The sequence below is a fragment of the Diabrotica virgifera genome, chromosome 9 (assembly GCF_917563875.1).
Source record: "Diabrotica virgifera virgifera chromosome 9, PGI_DIABVI_V3a".
In the NCBI taxonomy this organism is placed as follows: domain Eukaryota; kingdom Metazoa; phylum Arthropoda; class Insecta; order Coleoptera; family Chrysomelidae; genus Diabrotica; species Diabrotica virgifera.
The window spans coordinates 184,891,077-184,911,123 of NC_065451.1; the positions used below are offsets into that span (position 1 = coordinate 184,891,077).

Below are 20,047 nucleotides of genomic sequence, written 5' to 3' on the forward strand. Positions count from 1 at the left end.
AACCATACTCCAGCATGGGCCTGCAAATCATTTTTTAAATATTGGCTGCTGTTTCAATCATAATTCCCTCATTCTTGTATGTTAAACTTCTGAATTAAATATAATTTTCCTTTTTATAACTGCTGTGTGGTGGTTGACCTTCAATTTGTTATCTATTTCTATTCCCAAATAGGGTTTAATAATATTGTCGCATATGTTTATGGTTGGAGAGTGATCTTGGATTCTATGGTTAAATATTATTAGTTTTGTTTTAGTAGGATTTATTGTTAATCTCCATTTATTCGCCTAAGATATTGTGTCATCCACCTGCCTCTGCAATAAGTCCATTGTCTTTATTAAATTTTTTCCATATGATATCACTGCAGTGTCATCAGCAAATTGTATCAAATTAGTATTGGTTAGTCTATTGTCGCATATGTCACTGCAATAGAGATTATACAATAGAGGGGAGAGTGGTGAACCTTGTGGAACTCCTTGTTGCACTGAAAATTAATGGGAATATGTTTCATTGATCTTAACTATACACCTGCGTCTTCTAAGAAATTCTTCAATAATCCATATTAGAGAAGGGGAGCATTTCATTCTGTGAAGTTTATATAACAATCCTCTATGCCAAACGGAGTCAAAAGCCTTCTTGATGTCCAAGAAAACTCCAGCGGCCTCTAGTCCTTGCAATCTTGCTGCGTGTATATTGGATGTTACTATTGAAAGAGAAAGGATTGTAGATGATTTTTCTCTAAATCCAAACTGGTGTGCTGGAATATGTTGGTTTAATTTAATTTATGCTATTTTTTGTCAAAAGAATGTTTTAGGAAACTCTGTTTATTCTGAAAAATTCGGCAATCCGAAATGGGTTCAGCCCCAATTATTTCGTATTACTGGAACTCCACTGTACTAAGTATGTAATATAAATATCAACATTTAATACATGTAATCTGATATTTTGATATTTATATAATAGTCAGGGCTCTCAGGCCTATTCTAATTTTTGTGAGTAGCTTCATTTTGATGAGACGCCCTTTCTCCTTACAACAATTTCAATATGGTAGATAACAAAGATAGCAGGCATAGTCCAGTCGGGTTAGATGAATAACAGGCCTAACCTTGCATGCCGAGCTGCCCCAAATTTTATTTTTCTAATCTTTAGGGAGGGTCAATGGTAGTGTTAATTTAAAATCTCGACTGAATTCCGCCGTTGTGTTAGCCGTCATTTTGATTTTAAACGTTAACCGTTTTTGCTCAATATCTCCGCCATTTTCAACTTCTTGACAAAAAGTATGACAACTTAAATTGTTCAAAATGTGATTTTCTATATTCTATAATTTTGTTCATTACAATTTTTTTCGTGCAGTCGATATTTTCAGAATTATGGAGTTAACGAAATAATTCAATAATTACGCTGTCATTATTTTCCCCCATAACTCTGAAAATATCGACCACACGAAAAAAATCGTAATGAAAGAAATTATAGAAAATCACATTTTCAACAATTTTAGTTCTCATACTTTTTGTCGAAAGGGATCAAAATGACGGCTAAGGCAACAGTGGAATGCAGTCGAGATTTTAAATTTACACTACTATTGACCCTCACTAAAGATTAGAAAAATAAAATTTGGGGCAGGTCATTATTCAAGGTTAGGCATGTTATTTGTCTAACCCGACGGACTATCCCTGCTATAGTTGATTCGCTAATCTGAGACACAACTGTCTACACTACAATCACAATAAAGATACACTAGAAATAAACAAGCACGAGGAGCACTCCCAAATCATGATTTAAGAGTGCTCCTCGAACATTCAACATGTCTCTATATAGTGCATTTTTATTGTGATTGTAGTGTAGACAGTTGTGTCTCAGGAATTGTTGTAAGGAAAAAAGTTGGGCGTCTCATCTAAATGAAGCTACTCACGAAAAAATAGCTTGTTAGTAGTAAATGAAGAAATAGACCTGGGATCCTTGACTGTAAATATCATGATATTTTCGAACCCTTGTGTTTATGTGACTGATCGGATGCTGGTGCTACTATACTATGCCATCTACCATTGCGTTTCTGCTATAGCTTGCAGTCTACCGAGGGTTACAGTGTATAACCTGTATTATATTACAGAGCTGGCAAAAAATCTTTACAAAGTAAATAAAACACCTACATCAGAAGAATTATTATTTCAATATTACAAATTAATACTTTGTCATATCCATTTACTATTTTAGTTGGGAATAAGCCAATTTTGTCGCTTATTCTCAACAAAAATAATAAATTGATATTGTTCTGAAGCTGTTTCTTTACTATCACTGTCACCATTGCACATGGTTGTCTTTTTAAAGACAGATCACATGCTATGATTTTTTGTGACGGATATTCTTCTAATGTATGTCTGGATTGCCGATATGAATGAATCAGATTAGATTTAATTATTAAAAGAATTTTTTTACTAAGCAAGATTTTTGTTTAATTTATTAATATTTTGTATTCTGATAATGACATCCGAAGTGGAAGTCAAAACGTCAATAAAATCATTTTTCAAGTTAAATTGTGGATTATTTCCCAATTAGAATAGTAAATTAAATAAATTGATATGACAAAGCATTAATTTGTAAAATTAAAATAATAATTCTTCTGATTTATGCGTTTTATTCAATTTGTAAAGATTTTCATTATTGTGTGCAAACCCTTTTGAGAAAAGACTATCGTGTTATTTAACAGCACAGTGCTAGCAAAAAAATCTTCACAAAGTAAATAAAATGCAAAATCAGACTAATAATAGTATTTTACTTGGGAATAAGCCACAAAATTGGCTTATTGCATATTATAATAGATATGCACAGGTAGACTGCATCCTTTGGGTAGACCACATAGTATAGTAGCACCTGGATGTTTATTGTGACTGATCGAAACAAATTTTGCAGATTTAATCAGAGATATCAACGACCCAGAACATCCACTATCTTTAGAACAATTGCATGTTGTCCAGGAAAATCTCATCAGCATTGATAATGGAAAGAATTCAATCCTTATCAACTTTACTCCAACTATTCCGCACTGTAGTATGGCCACACTGATAGGTCTGTCCATAAGAGTGAAATTACTTCGGTGCCTGCCTTCGAGATTCAAAGTAAGAGTTGAAGTTACCCCAGGAACGCACAACGCTGAACATCAAGTCAACAAACAGTTGGCCGATAAAGAACGAGTAGCAGCAGCTTTAGAAAATTCTCATCTTATTAAAGTTATTAATCAGTGTATCGCTTCAAGAAATAGAGGCTAAAATGAGTAATTCTAACATATACCTCACTTCTCCATGTAACATGGCATCTGCCTATAGTAAATGTGCTAGATACATGAGAAAAATATTCAAATTTGACCAAATGGACTTTCAGTTTGCCATGTGGCAAATGTTTTATTTATTTGTTAATCCCCAAAAACTAATAAAATTATTTAGGGCTAGGAAGCAAGCGAAGTCACAATACGCAAGAGACGATCCTGCATTTCTAGTTCTATTTGCAGGAGCGCTTAGTATAACAACGATAGCATTCTCGATAGTTCTCCAGTTATCGTTTTTCCAATTTATCCAGAATTTACTGTTTGTAATTTTTGTAGACTGTATCGGAGTAGGTGTAGTGATAGCCACATTTTTATGGTACATAACAAATACCTTTTTAAAACCAAAAACTAACCCTGAAGACGTTGAATGGGGTTTTTGTTTCGATATCCACCTCAACGCTTTCTTTCCACCCTTAATATTATTGCACTTTATTCAACTATTCTTCTACAATGGAATCATCAGCCACAACTGGATGATATCTATCGTATTGGGGAATACGTTTTGGTTATGTTCGTGTCTGTATTATTTTTACATTACGTTTTTAGGTTATAATTCTTTGCAAATGTTAAATAACACAAGGTACTTTTTGTTGCCTGTACCTTGGATTGTGTGCTTCTACGTCATCAGTTTGTTAATGCATTGGAATATTACTCATAAGGTCATTAATTTCTATAGACATATGTATATGTAACTACTAATAAATATTTTTAGAATAATTTAAGATAGTCAAATTATTTACATATCAATAGCAACTTTCCATAAAATTATATACTTACGGACAAAAATATTGTCTATTTTGAAATTGGAAATCATGTGAAGTGGAATTTTTTGTGTTGCAATTCTTAGCACCCCAGTGTTATAGAAAAATAGGATTTCTTTTCTGAATGCGACGTTTTAAAGTGTCATATAAATGCTCAAGCTATATGGTGGTCAATATAATTTTTAAATTGAATCTCATTAAGGTAAGTATTCACTTTTCTAATAGTTCGTTATTGTGCATTAGCGCGAATCTGTCATCCAATATGGCTGACAACTGGCGAGGCATAATATAAAATATTTTTATCAAAAATGAATAACCATTTTCAATTTCGTTGCAACACGAAACTACAGCCGCGTCATTATTCCAGTTCAATCAGAGAGTGCAGCAAGCACCTATACCGGTTTCGAAACTTATTAGTCTCTCATCAGGAGGCACATATGCTGCTCTCTCTGATCCAACTAAGACAAACCCCGGCGTGCAGTCACGGATTGCAACGAACGAAATGGCAGGGATGCCCTAGCGGCAACTGCTAGCAAAAGACTTTTCAATCTAATAGCACATAAAACAACACCAAAAAATGCTGTTCCACATCCTACCAGACTGATAACAATGGGAACCTTCTCTGGTAACACCTCCGAGGCTTCTACATTTTGCAAGCCATAACGGATGCTGAGACTAAGGAAGATGAGGGAATTTTACAACTTATAATTCACGTCCCATCTGCTCGGCGCGGTAAAGTTCCAACGAGAATGGTTCCCTTCGTACTCCAATCAGAGTAAACATGTAAATCAAAAATGAATAACCATTTTCAATTTCGTTGCAACACGAAACTACAGCCGCATCATTATTCCAGTTAAAAAAAAAATATTTTTAATGTAGGTACATATCAGCTGTCATTCACCCAATCACCTACACAAGTTCAGTATGTTCTTTCCAAGAAATTCTCTCCATAACACTATGCCTCCACTACCAAAATTAACACTCTGTATGAGGTGGCAACTGACATCATTTACCATATGAAAGCATGATAGACAAAACTTCATCTACAGAAGAGTTAGTGAACAGTATACCAGTTGAAACCTTGTACATACAGAGAGTTAATTTGGCTGCATAGTGCTATGGAATGGTATTTCTTGGAAAGGACATACCGAACTTGTGGAGGTGATTGTGTGTATGACAACTGACATGTAGGTACATTAAAAACATTTTAGAAGATTATGTTTTGTCATTTGCCAGTCATATTGGATATGACGTAAACACACATCTTCATGTCACTAGGCTAGTGAGTACTTAGCTTGATGAGATTCAATTTAGAAATTGTATTGGCCACCATATAGCCGATATCAGATTTAAATCCGATCGAGCATTTATATATGACACTTTAGATAGATAGATAGATTTAGAGAGGTGGCTTTCTGGCCTATTCCACTGCGACCTTTTCAGATCTATTGTGGTCCTCTAGTCCTAGATAACATTCTCTAGCCTGACCCTTTTTAAAAAGTCTAATAGCTGCGAGACTAAACCTTCCATGTAGCTATTTGCCGGTGGATTTTCTTCTTCTAATGCAAAGAACAGCACATTTTCCATACTGTCACACTGACGTAGAATATGCTCTGCTGTTTCTTCTTCCGGGTGACAGAATCTGCACAGGTCATCATCTGCCAATCCCATCAGCTTTAAGTGCCTATTCAGCTTACAGTGCCCTGTTAGCAGACCTACTATGGCTTTGACTGTTTTCCTGTCTTTGCTTATTAGGTCTGCCGTAAATTTTGGCGAATGTTCTGCTTTGATGAACTGTTTCGCCTGTCTTTGACCTGGTAAATTCCTTCACCATTCCAAAGATTTGTGAGCTACCCACTTTCTTGTAGCCGTTCATGTAACTGCCTTTGCAACGCCGCAGAAGGGTTCCGGTCCAACGAATGGCATTGATGAGCCTTGTTTGGCCATTTCATCTGCTTTTTCATTGCCCTTATGACCCTCGTGCCCCGGTACCTAGGCTACCGTATTCTTGCTACGATCTCCTAGTTTATTTAGGGCACTCACACAATCCCATACTAGCTTAGAATTGACCTCTATAGAATTGAGTGCCTTAAGCGCTGCCTGACTATCTGTGAAGATGGAAACTGAACGGAACGTTCTTTTCTGCCTTTCTATTTCTTCCACGCAGTGATGGATTGCTGTTATTTCGGCCTGGAAAACTGTGACATCCTTTGATAGATGTTTTTGAGCCATCAGTGTACCAGGTAGCAACAACCTGTATGGGTACATCTTCCTTCCAGTCTTCCCTGGCTGGTATATTAATTTTGAACTTATTGTCAAAGCTATATCTCGTTGCTGTTGCATCGATAGGCTGCCCCATCACAATATCGGCTTTTAGCTCCTCGATTAGCTTTCTATTGTCAACACCATGCACCTGGCTTATGTGTGGCTGACCATGGATTAATCTGCGCATCACTGATCTGGCTTCACCCTGCACAAAGATATGAAGTGGTGGTAGATTCAGCAGGACTTCCAGCGCTACTGTAGGAGTGGTTTTTATGGCCTTCGTAATACACAGGCATGCTAGCCTTTGTGTATTACCTAGCAGCCTTATTGCTCCCACTTGCTGCGTCTTTGTCCACCACGTCACCGACCGTAGGTTATCATGGGTCTAATAACCCTTGTGTATAACCATAGAGTCATTTTGGGGTTAAGCCCTCAATTCTTACTACACATTCTTCTACATCTGCCCAAGGACATAGTAGCTTTTTGTGTGGTTTTTAGGATGTGAGTATTCCATGTAAGCCTATGATCAAAATAAACCCCAAGGTATTTTGTTTCTTTGGCAAATGAAATCTCTTTTCCTCCCAGCACCGGTGGTTTAGGCCTTGTAGTGCTGTCTTTTTGGTGAAGTTGACGATTTGTGTTTTCTGAGCATCGACTATCAGTCTCTCTGGTTTTCACCAGTCGTCAACTATATTTAGGACTGCTTGCATTCTTCCAGACACCACCTGGGCAAACCTGCTCCTGACAACGATTGCTATATCGTCAGCGTATCCTAGACAGTAAAAGTCTTCTGTGATATGACACTTTAAAACATTGCATTCGAAAAATTAATCCTAAACCTGTGACGGGGAGGGCTAAGGATTGCAGTGCAGTACAAAAAATTTCACTTCATATGATAATTTCACTTCACAAAATATGTAATATTTTTGTCCATTAGTGTATATAGGTACTGAGAAAATAAATTATACTAATAAAAGTTCATTTAGTAAAAACAAAAAAACAGACAGGGTGGTGGTCTGAAGAAATAAAAAGCAAGTAAAAGTGAGGAGAAAAGCTTAGAAACAATATCTGAAAGATAAAACAAATGAGTATACAATAACTATAAAAATGAAGGAAAGGTATAAGTATTAGTAACAGTAGCAAAGAGGGATAATTGGGAAAAATTCGGAAATAAAATGAAAAAGAATGTAAAAGTATCCAAAAGCCATTCTACAGAACCCTGAAAAGAACACAAAAAAATATGAAAAAAAAATTTTTAAGAAACGCTTTTCTTTAGTTACGAGTGACTAAAATTAAAAATATTATAAAAAAATCAACTAAAAAGCACAAAATAAAAAAAAAAATTTGAAAAAATCTAACACATCCGTCAAAGAAAAGCGTGGCGCGTGTTCATCGAATTAAGGGTTTTCGCCCCACGCTTTTCTTTAACGAATGTGTTAGATTTTTTCAATTTTTTTTTATTGTTTTGCTTTTTAGTTGATTTTTTTATAATATTTTTAATTTTAGTCACACGTAACTAAAGAAAAGCGTTTCTTAAAAATTTTTTTTTCATATTTTTTATTTTTTACTTTTTAGTCTTACACTTTTCAAACATTAAAATATATCGTCATGTTTATTAATTAAAATATGTATAAAACATTATGATGTACTAATATGAGTAGTCGGAATCGGCAAAAAATTTGAAACTTTATTGTTTATTAATGAAGCATAACGTAAACAATTAACGTAAAAAGTGAAATTATGTATTGTTCATATTATTAGCTATACAATCCGTAAAAGTTTCAAGTTTTTACATTGTAAAAAACAAGAGAATTTAAGCGTTTTCCATTAAAATCTTTTTTTTTTATTTAAACAATTAACAAACATGAAAATTTCTTTTTATTGACTATTCGTGTATTATTCCCGCAAATGCATATGTCTGTAAATTTTCATTCATTTGCATTGAAGAAAAGGCAGTCAAATTAACGTCCAAAGATTTGACGCAAACTATTAAACTAAATAAAAGCGTTTAAAAATCGTGAAACATACAGCATTAAAAAAATGGAGACTTAATAATACACTCACCGGCACAATTAACTGACCACCTTGTATTTCTTTCAATTTACAGAAATTGTCAATCTTGAACCACATTTTATTAAAGATACGGTGAAAGCTATCTTTGAGGAAAAGAAAACAATAAAATTATTAAAAAAGGTAGTTTATTACGGGATGCTTATAGGTCTGGATCCCGCGTATGAAAAAAAAGTTGATGAAAGGGTGTCTAGTCAGACACATTTTGATATATGCGAACACTGGAACAGGGGAAGTTTTAATTGTGGAACAGGTTAAAAATTTTAAACAGTCAGACCACGAAAACGTCACATGTATTTTGTCCGACAGAACTTCCAATTGATTTGTTACCCTTTCATTAAACTCTCATGCAAAAATCAGACTGCTATTTATCACCTGCCATATTTCCTGTCATTTGACATATTCTACGTGTTCCACTCATTATAATTCCCATTTGGTGATAAATAGCAGCCTGATTTTTGCATGAGAGTTTAATGAAAGGGTAACAAATCAATTGGAAGTTCTGTCGGAATTTTCTCACTCTCTCTTCTCTTACACCCGCCAAAGGGTGAGCTTCTCTCTCGTACCTTTCGCCACACGTGAGGGTGCAACCTCTATTCGCCACGATCTTTCGACGGATCAAGTCAGTACCGCTCATCTCTTGACGGTACATCTCATCAATCTCTTTGTTACTCTCAACCGATAACCGAAACGAACAATAGCAATACGTGCATACATCAGCGCGGCAATCAAAATTCAATTCGTGTGTGACCACGGCTCTAGTGATCTACGTTTCACAACTTGGTAAGACTTTATTATACATATGAATATTGTCTGTATGAAACCTTAGATTGTACTCACGATCGCATATACAGGGTGTAACAAAAATACAGGTCATAAATTAAACCACATATTCTGGGACCAAAAATAGTTCGAATGAACCTAACTTACCTTAGTACAAATATGCACACAAAAGAAGTTACAGCCCTTTGAAGTTACAAAATGAAAATCGATTTTTTTGAATATATCGAAAACTATTAGAGGTTTTTTGTTGAAAATGGGCATGTAGCATTCTTATGGAAAGAACATCTTAAAGAAAAATTATAGTGCAATTTATGCACCCCATAAAATTTTATGGGGGTTTTGTTCCCTTAAACCCCCCAAACTTTTGTGTCCGTTCCAAATAAATTATTATTGTGATGCCATTAGTTAAATTCAATATTTTTAAAACTTTTTTGCCTCTTAGTATTTTTTCGATAAGGCAGTTTTTATCGAGTTGCGGCTTCTTTTTTAATATGTTTACATAAAAATTTTATGAGGGTTTTGTTCCTTTAAACCCCCCAAATGTTTGTGTACGTTCCAATTAAACTATTACTGCGGTACCATTAGTTAAACACAGTGTTTTTAAAACTTTTTTGCCTCTTTGTATTTTTTTGATAAAGCATCTTTTATCGAGATGTGGCTTCTTTTTTAATATGGTTCAAAATATACTTAAAAATGTAAATCATAAATAAATTTTCGTATTATTACCAAGTCTCCATAACCGTACTTTACCATTAGTCCAGAGAAATAAGGTTTTTCTCGTGACACTTTCCCCTCCAGGCCGAAACCAAATTTTTTGAGTAGTATGGACATCTATATTATTAACCTATATGTTTCCTGCAGCCGATTTTGATGATATACATAGTTATAAACAAATGAAGATCAAAAAACGGTAAATTATCGCTTTTTTCGTCTATTACCAAAAAGTTAAGCACTTTAAACAAATTTGAGAGTAAGAAACTCATAAATCGTATAAAAAACTTCAATATGGCATTCGCTGAATATGTCCATCCTTATTGGTTGCTTAGAAAATTGCAAAATAAATCATAAATATTGAGTTTTTATAAATATTCACAACTTAGGTAAAAATTAACTTAGAATCTTCTTATTACACGGAATACCGAGACTTCTTGTACTTAAATTATATTTTAAATTTCAAAGCAATTGGTCAAATAGTTTAAAAGTTATTTAATTTGTTTTTCCCAAATTAATTTTTTTTGCAACACTGTAAGTCAGAAAATTATGAGGTTACAATAATACTTCGGACAGTTTATGAAAGAAGAACATTTATACTATTACCTTAATTAAAAATAAATGACAAAAAATAATTTTAAACAGTGTAAAATTATTTTGCAAAAACATGTCGATTTTTTGCTTACTTATAAACAATTAGAATAACTTTTTAACCGTTACCCGTAGAAAAATTATTTTTTCATATTTAGAAAGACTGAATTTTTATACACATTTAGAAAGAAAAACAACTGTTCTAGGAGATTTAGGGACAAAGTTAGCCCCCCCATTTTTTTATTTCACATGTTTTTGCAAAATTATTTTGCAATATTTATAATTATTTTTTGTCATTTTTTTTAAATTAAATTAATACTGTAAATTTTCTTCTTTTATAAACTATCCAAAATATTACTGTAACTTCATAATTTTCTGACTTACAGTGTTGCAAAAAAAATTAATTTTGGATAAACAAATTAAATAACTTTTAAACTATTTGACCAATTGCTTTGGAATTTAGGGTATAATTTAAGCACCATAAGTCTCAGCATTCCGTGTAATAAGAAGGTTCTAAGTTAATTTTTACATAAGTTATGAATATTTATAAAAACTCAATGTTTATGATTTATTTGGCAATTTTCTAAGTAACCAATAAGGATAGACATATTCAGCGAACGCCATATTGAAGTTTTTTATACGGTTTATGAGTTTTTTACTCTCAAATTTGTTTAAAATGCCCAATTTTTTAGTAATAGACGAAAAAAGCGAAAATTTACCGTTTTTTGATCTTCATTTGTTTATAACTATGTATATCATCAAAATCGGCTGCAGGAAACATATAGGTTATTATTATAGATAACCATATTACTCGAAAAATTTGGTTTCAGCCTGGAGGGGGATGTGTCACCAACACGATATTTTTTTTCCTTATTTCTCTGAACTACATATACAAAAATATGTGGTGGATTTGACAAATATTCAAATATCTCGATAAAAACTGACTTTTGAAAAAGTACTAAGAGACAAAAAAGTTTTTAAAAACTTGTGTTTAACTAATGGCTCTACAATAATAATTAAACTGGAACTTACACAAAAGTTTGGGGGGGTTTAAAGGAACCAAACCCCCATAAAATTTTTATGGGGTGTCCAAATTTCATTATAATTTTTTCTTAAAATACTACTGCCATAAGAATACCACATGTCCATTTTCAATAAAAAATATCTAATAGTTTTCTATATATTGGAAAAAATCGATTTTCATTTTGTAACTTCAAAGGTCTGTAAATTTTTTTCCGTGCACATTTTTTGTACTAAGGTAAGTTAGGTTCAATCGAACTATTTTTGGTCCCAGAATATGCGATTAAATTTATGACCTGTATTTTTGTTACACCCTGTATAGTCCGTCCGCCATAACTTTTCCCATGTGGTACGATTCATTTTCAAAATTAAGTCAAAACAAATTGAAACGAACGTCGATGTGTATATACATTTTGTATACTGTATACTATATACTACACACATCGGCGTACGTTTCACTCTCTGTTTTGACTTAATTTGATTGAAAATGAATCGTACCGCATGGGAAAAGTTATAGCGGACGGACTATATGTACAATAGGGTGGAGCGAAAAATTCAATTTTCGAAATTTGAAGTGGGGTAGTGTGCAAAAGTTGTCTATCGGTATACAAAATAACGTGTTAAAAGCACAAATAAATTAAAAATATTTCCGAGGTTCCCCGAACGCTTCGAATTTTACAATAATAAGATATATTACATACACGGTATTTTTATGGTTTACAACATCAATTTGATTCTCCCCCGTCAAGTATATAGGACATGTGACGCCGCAGTCTGGAACTGCATCTCATATTAAACAAGCAATCGTAAAGTTCTTAGAGACAAAGGTGGACTTTTCCCATTTAAATGCTATCGGATGTGACGGAACAGTTGTGAATACTGGAAATAAAAATGGTGCCATAAGAATGATGGAACTATGTCTTAAACGCCCCGTGCAGTGGTTGATCTGCCTTTTTCACGCAAATGAATTACCCCTAAGGCACTTACTTCAAAAGTTAGATGGACCTTCAACAGGACCTAGCGGATATTCTGGTACCATTGGAAAAGCTTTAGAAAGCTGTTAAAATTTGCCAGTTGTGTCATTTAATCCAATACAGAGTGGAAACTTTCCAGTGCTTGTTCCTGATGTTTTAAGTACCGATCAAAAATATTTGTGGGATATATGTCAAACTGTTACTTCTGGCATTTGCATGGAGAGCCTAGCCAATCGAAACCCTGGCAAATTATCCCATTCCCGTTGGCTAACAGCTGCAAATAGGATACTTAGACTTTATATATCCACAAATGAAGTCTCAAGTAATCTTCAAATTCTAAGCGAATACGTACTAAAGGTGTACGCACCTTTATGGTTCCATATTAACCTGAAGCCGTTATGTAAGGACGGTCCTCGTCATCTGTTGAATATGATTAGATGGTCCAGAAATTTTGACAAGAAACTTTTGGAAATTATTGATCCCGTCATTCAGAGAAATGGTTTCTATGCTCATCCAGAAAATCTGTTACTTGCGATGGTAACAGATGAAACCAAGTCCATAAGGGAGCTAGGTTATCGTCGTCTCTTGAAAATTCGTCAGCAAAATCAGAATAATCATTATATAAGATTTTTTACTATTCCAAAAATTAATTTTAATGCCACAGACTTTGTGGAACTCATCAATTGGCAGTCTTGCAGGCTGACGGAACCTCCATTACTAGCTAATATTTCTAACAAAGACATTTTAGCTATGATAGAAGTGCCAGATCAAATGGAAATTGTTAAATATCCATGTAATACTCAAGCAGTTGAACGATGTGTCAGACTGGTTACCGAAGCTTCTATGGCGGTCAGTGGGGAGGACAACAGGGATGGATTTATCAAATCAAGATTAGACTCACGACAACAGATGCCGCATTTTAATACAAAACATTGTGTACTCACTATACACTACATAATACCATATTTACATTATGAGTTAGGGGGTGAAAAGAATTTTTGGGGGTGGAGGGCGGTGGCAGAGGGGGGTGGTGGTTGAACTCGTTTAGCAGCCACCTCCTCGTGGTGAGTTCTGGGTTGCATTTTAATGCTAAAATATAAAATACAAATGAAGAGCTGCTATTAATGTATACAACGTTATAGGCAAATTTCAAGTCCCGGGGGGAACCTCCAAATTACAACACAGGGGGTTGATTTTTTTTTCCTATAATATACTACCTAATAGACAACTTTTGGGTACTAGCCCATTTCAAAAAAAGGAAAATGAAAAATATCGGTCAACTTCGCTCCACCCTAATGTACAAGCTAAATCGTACACTCTCATACCCGATTTTTGAGGTTGTCTCAAATGCATTGAATTGGGTTAAGATCGGGACTGTGTGCCAGCCTGTACTGCAATTCGAGATGACCGACAGATAAGAAATATCATGGAATACAAAAATGAAAGTTTTCAAAGCAATTTATAGATCTGTTATGAGTTTTTGCAACGTTACAGTTACATGTGTACTTTAAAGTACCAAAGGATCGTCAAAAGAGCAAGATACAGGCTTCGAGATGAAGGGTTTTAAAGGTGCTACCAAAATGGATAGAATAAAGAACGAACTGAAAATGCAATCCACTTTAGACTCCATCTGAAAGGCCTCCAATTTTTTCATTAGTTTCTCTGTAAGTATCCACTTCTCTATGCGGAAAATATGTAGCAGCGTAATAATTTTAATGTCCGACTGGTCTATTATTTGACAAATATGAAATGACATTATTTCGAAGTCTATTAAGTACGATATAACGCCCAAGAGCGCCCTAGGGCCTATTAAATTTAAATAACGAATTAAATACTGTAGTCTAAGAGCTGGGAGCGCATTTTGTGCGTGATAAGTAATATGGAAAAACTATATGGGGATATGTTGAACTAGTTGTGTACATTACTTTCCCCAACGGCCGGAAACCAGAGTGGGGGCCGAGGGTAGATATAAGGGGTCAAAGTCGCGGTTTTTATTATTTTTTTTGTGACGCTCTTGATAGAGATAGTGCACCAAAATTTGGGAATAACTAGTTCATGACGTAACTAAGTAAAATCTCTAAGGGCGAACGCTGCGTGTCCGACAAAGGGGTGGGGCAGGGGTGAATATATAAATTATAAGTGGTTATTTGTGACGTTCGTGAACGAGATAGTGCCCCAAAATTTGGGAATAAGTAGATTATGGCATAACTTAGTAAAATCTCCAGGGGCGGAACGCTGTGTGGGGAAAAATGGGTGGGGGCAGAGGTGAATATAAAAAATATAAGGATTTTTTGTGACGTTCGTGATCGAGATAGTACACCAAAATTTGGCAGTAAGTATATCATGACATAACTAACTAAAATCTCCAGGGGCGGAACGCTGCTTGGGTATAAAGAGGTGGTGGATAGGGTTGAATATACAAATATAGTGTTTTTTTGTGACCTTCGTTAACGAGATAGTGTACCATAATTTGGGAATTAAGTGAATAAGCAAAATTTTTGGGTTATGCTCGTCATCGAGAATATGTCCGTAACTTGCACAATTGATTCATTGTAGAATCAAAATCCAAAAGGGCGGACAGCTAGGTGGGGTCAGCTAGCTTTGTTAAAAACGGTGTCACAATATTTTCATAAAAAATGTAGAGAAAAAATTAAAATTTCTTATATTTTTCAAAAAAAATTTATAACATTGATTTATGCAAATAATTATAATTATTGTTCTCAAAATTTTTATTATTGATTGATAGAAACAATGATGAAATTAGAAAAAAATTCATGGTTTTTCATTCGAAAATATAATTTTATTTATATCTACAAGTACAAGTATTAAGAGGCTATATACATCAGTGTGTAATTAATATTAATTCGAGCGAAAGTTTTGCCGCACCGTTTTTCGAAAATTTTGCGAACCTTTGGCAACAGTGCGTCGGAAGTAGGTGACACTATCAAAGACGAAAGCACAATACAGTGGAACTTGGTTATAGCGTCATTGAAGGGTCCAGTAAAAAAAATGACGCTATATCAGAGTGACGTTATAAAAGAGGTAGAAAAAAAATGAAATTTTAACCAGGCAAAATTTTATTACAGCATTATTTGCACTATTTTATTACAGCAGAAAATTTGACTCTTTATGATAGCACTGACAAATAATAAGAAATCATAAACTGCCAAAAGCTCACATAACTGTATACAAAGGGACAATGGGCCTTTCTCACATTCTTGGAAGGAGCAATGTCGCAAAGATTTGCATTGCAAAGCTTTGCGACGCAAAGTGCAAACACATTGCACTTTCTTCTTCATGAAATGGAAAAACAACAACCTACAGTAAAATTTTATGACGCTATAGACGAGGGTTACTTTATTTTTACCGCTAAAACCGGGGTTTTAATAATGTTATCGAATAGTTTTTGGCCGGACCTATTAAAAATTGACGTTACAACCGAGGTGACGTAACTACCGAGGCCGTAATACGGTTGTCTTGTCCGACGGTGGTGGGGAGACTTATATTTTTGACCTTACGTCACAAGAGTTTACATTCCCATATTTTTAAATTATTTTCGATCATTGAATGTGTGTTATTGTGTATATATGTGTATTATTTGTGTTATTATGAAATAATAAGACAAATAGTACACATTTTATCTTATACCGGGTGGTGAATCGTAAAAAGGGCCATAGGAAACTCAATGTAAAATTCTGAATTGTTGAATTCCTGCTTCCCTAATTATTCTACATCAAAAGTCATGAGATAATACTTGTAGAGAATTAAAATCTGTATTCAAATCAAAAGTTAAAATTGTTCTACGATTTAAATGCATTCCAGAATTTTGAAAAATATGATACATTTGCCACAATAGGTATGCGTGTAAAAGTAAGGCCACACGTTACTATTTAACTGACAGTGCTCATACCATTGACTGAATAAAAAAATCTTTATTATTAATCCTTTCTCCGCAGCTGAGGGTATCTTATCAACTGTATTGTTTTTAAACAATAGATGATAAAATAAAAATATTGACAGTTCAAAAATGTGAAGATTATTGCATTGTGTGTGGCCTAAGTTTGGGCTGAAAACTAAAATGTATTACATTTTTACAAAATTTTGGAATATGTTTAATTACGTAGACCAATTTTAACAGTTATTTCCAATACAGATTTCAATCCTCTTCAAATAGTTTCTAATGTCTTTTGATGTAAAATAATTATTAGGGAAGCTGGAATTCAACAGTTCAGAATTTTACATTGAGTTAATGCAAAACCTTGACGCATGTCAAAATTCCCAATGTGTTTTAATTGTATTCATTTTTTTCGAATCCTGAGAAAACTAATAAATATTTTTGAAAAATTTAAACTCAGAATGAAAGACTACATTATTACCGAGGGCTGAAAGTCCCTGAAAACTTCTATAATGTTTATTTTAATAAGTTACAGGGCTGAAAATAAAAGAGAAGTGTGATATTTCATTTCAAATATTTTATTCAATAGAATCTGCTTGTTTATTCTAAGGGGCTTTCCGCCCTCAGTAATAATGTAATCTTGCATCCTGCGTTTAAATTTTTCTAAAATACTTGGTTTCCTCAGGATTCGAAAAAAATCATATTACGATTCAAATGACAGTAAACTCTCGTGACGTAATCTCACCCTTAATGTTCATTGGTTAGTCGATTTAGGCTACCGTAGTAATGTCTAAGAACCGTGGTAATATCCAAGTTCCACTGTATTGTAATAATTCGCGGTGTGCAAGTACTTGGAAGGGAAACGAGAAACAACCGTGTGCGAGTCGCGGAGAAATATTGCAACTATCTTAAATAATTCATATTGTCAATTGAAATTGTCAAATTGACGTATACTTCATACCTTCTGTCATTGACGCAGAAAAATTATATATTGCTCCACAATATTGATATGATATGCAATTATAATATAAAGGTAAATTTAATTAATTGTATTTTGCTTGCAGTACTGCATTTTAATAACTAATTTTATTTACTACATACAATTGTTTACGTTTGCTAAACATAACCTGCATCTTATTTTTTCTTCTTATTATTTTTTTGGACTATGGCCTTGACAATTATCCAGCAACCAGGACTAATATAATTGGCCAATATAATTAAAAGTGCGAATAAAAGTACAGAGCGTAGAAATAGAGGTCGCTTTGCTGAACTTGCACGGTCCCAATAGGCATTGTGATAACGGTGACTATTTCTCTATGTTGCCAAATGTTGTCAGTTAAGTTCGATTTCTTGTTATAGATAAACGATTTTAGTAGTTCCAATGTGACGCAAAATCTAGGCATGGGATAAAAAGTTTATTCGAAAAAAGTGTAATTTTTTGTTTTTCTTTTATTTAATTATTAAAGAATCTTCATTGAACAAAATAATTCTATCATTTTCGTTACAAGCAATTTTTAGAACACACGAAGCATAAACGTTTTCGCCCATTTTTGAATACAAATAAGATACAACCGTTCAATCAAAAATCTCATAGGCGTTACATGCAAGGCGTTATTTGGATATCAAATTCAACGCTTCAAGAGATTCGTGTCGGAACTAACCCAAGCGGATGATGACGCAGGAATTTCAAAATTTAGTTTCGGTAGGAAATTTTAAATATAGCTTAAACTATTATACAGGGTGTCCAGAAACTCTACCGACAAACGAAGACAGGAGATTCCTCAGATAATTTTATGACAATTTAACCCAATTCACCTAGTCCGAAAATGCTTCCTAAGGGAGCTAGAGCTCTTTGAAGATGGCGCCATGTAATTAGTTTTTCTTAAATACCTGCAGAACGCTTCTATTTAGAAAAACGAAAATTGGTATACATATTTACTTTCCTCAAATGAATCGATTCCATCCATTGCGAATTTCTAGTACCGGTCATAGGCGTACGTTTTGGGTAGGGTAACGGTTATTTTATCGCATAACTTTTTTGTCTTCAACTTTTAAGCATTTTTGATACTGGATTATTAAATTGTGAGGTGTTCTAGTACTAAAAGGTACTCTTACTTTAAGTCGATAGGATACACCGTTTTCTAGAAAAATCGATTTGAAAGTTTTTAGTTTTGGGAATTTAAAAAAATAGTTAAAAAAAATTAAAAAAAAACCGATGTATTTTACCAACTTAAAGCAAGAGTAACTTTTAGTACTCGAATATCTCATAATTGAATAATCTAGTGTCAAAAATACTTAAAAATTAAAGACAATAAATAAGGTATGCTATAAATAACTGTTGACCTACCCAAAACGGACGCCTATGACCGGTACTAGAAATTCGCCATTAATGAAATCGATTAATCTCTGGAATATAAATAAATGTACCAGTTTTCATCTTTCTAAATAGTTTTTTTTTTAATCTTTTTTTTTAAATTCAATGAACGAAAAATTTTCAAATCAGTTTTTCTAGAAAACGGTGTATCCTATCGACTTAAACTAGGAGTACCTTTTAGTACTAGAATAACTCACTATTAAATAATTCAGAGTCAAAAATGCTTAAAAATTAAAGACAAAAAAGTTAGGCGATAAAATAACCGTTGCCCTACCCAAAACGGACGCCTATGACCTGTACTAGAAATTCGCAATGGATGGAATCGATTCATTTCTGGAAAGTAAATATGTATACCAATTCTCGTTTTTCTAAATAGAAGCGTTCTGGTATTTAAGAAAAACTAATTACATGACGCCATCTTCAAAGAGCTCTAGCTCCCTTAGGAAGCATTTTTGGACTAGGTGAATTGGGTTAAATTGTCATAAAATTATCTGAGGAATCTCCTGTCTTCGTTTGTCGGTAGAGTTTCTGGACACCCTGTATAATGTTGTACAGTTGGAAATTTTTTTAAATTGGTAAATTTTTAGGAAAAATAACCCCAACCTAGCTCTGCGCCCTTCTGGATTTTGATCATAGACATTTAAATTAATCAATTGTGCAAATTGCGGACATATTCTCGACGACGATCATCACCCAAAAGTTTTGCATATTGACCCCTGCCCGCCACCCCCTTTTCCCCCACGTAGCATTACGCCCTTAGAGATTTTACTTAGTTACGTCATGACCTACTTATTCCCAAATTTTGGTGCACTATCTCTATCAAGAGCGTCACAAAAAAAATAATAAAAACCGCGACTTTGACCCCTTATAACTACCCTCGTCCCCCACTCTGGTTTCCGGCTTTGGGGATTTTACTTAGTTAGGTCATGGTCTACTTATTCCCAAATTTTGGTGCACTATCTCTATCGGTAACGTCACAAAAAACCCCTTTTAATTTTTATATTCACCCCTATTCCCACCCCTTTGTCGGCCACGCAGCGTTCCGCCCCTCGAGATTTTAATTCGTTACGTCATGGCCTACTTATTCCCAAATTTTGGTGCACTATCTCGATCATGAGCGTCAGAAAAAAAAAATAATAAAAACCGCGACTTTAACACCTTATAACTACCCTCGTCCCCCAATCTGGTTTCCGGCTCTGGGGATTTTACTTAGTTATGTTATGGTCTACTTATTCCCAAATTTTGGTACACTATCTTGATCAGGAAGGTCACAAAAAACCCAA

The 20,047-nt window shown here is 34.1% G+C and overlaps 2 protein-coding genes across 4 annotated transcripts in view; both read left to right on the forward strand.

The window, feature by feature from the left end:
• LOC126891838 (MIP18 family protein galla-2) overlaps nt 1–3,273 on the forward strand; it is a 30,939-nt gene extending 27,666 nt beyond the window's left edge. For all 3 annotated transcript variants that reach the window (XM_050661160.1, XM_050661159.1, XM_050661161.1), the window contains exon 3: nt 2,909–3,273. In XM_050661160.1, the coding sequence (XP_050517117.1) occupies nt 2,909–3,264 (356 nt within the window). In that variant the 3' untranslated portion in view covers nt 3,265–3,273. The remainder of the gene's footprint in view (nt 1–2,908) is intronic.
• Nucleotides 3,266–4,037, forward strand: LOC126891837 (protein unc-50 homolog). Its single transcript, XM_050661158.1, has one exon. The coding sequence runs from the start codon at nt 3,266–3,268 to the stop codon at nt 4,010–4,012; it is 747 nt and encodes a 248-aa protein (XP_050517115.1). The 3' UTR covers nt 4,013–4,037.
• The last annotated feature ends 16,010 nt before the right edge of the window (nt 4,038–20,047 follow it).

Excerpts from the sequence above, each read along its gene's own strand:
- LOC126891837 (XM_050661158.1), top strand. The coding sequence starts at position 3,266 with ATGAGTAATTCTAACATATACCTCACTTCTCCATGTAACATGGCATCT.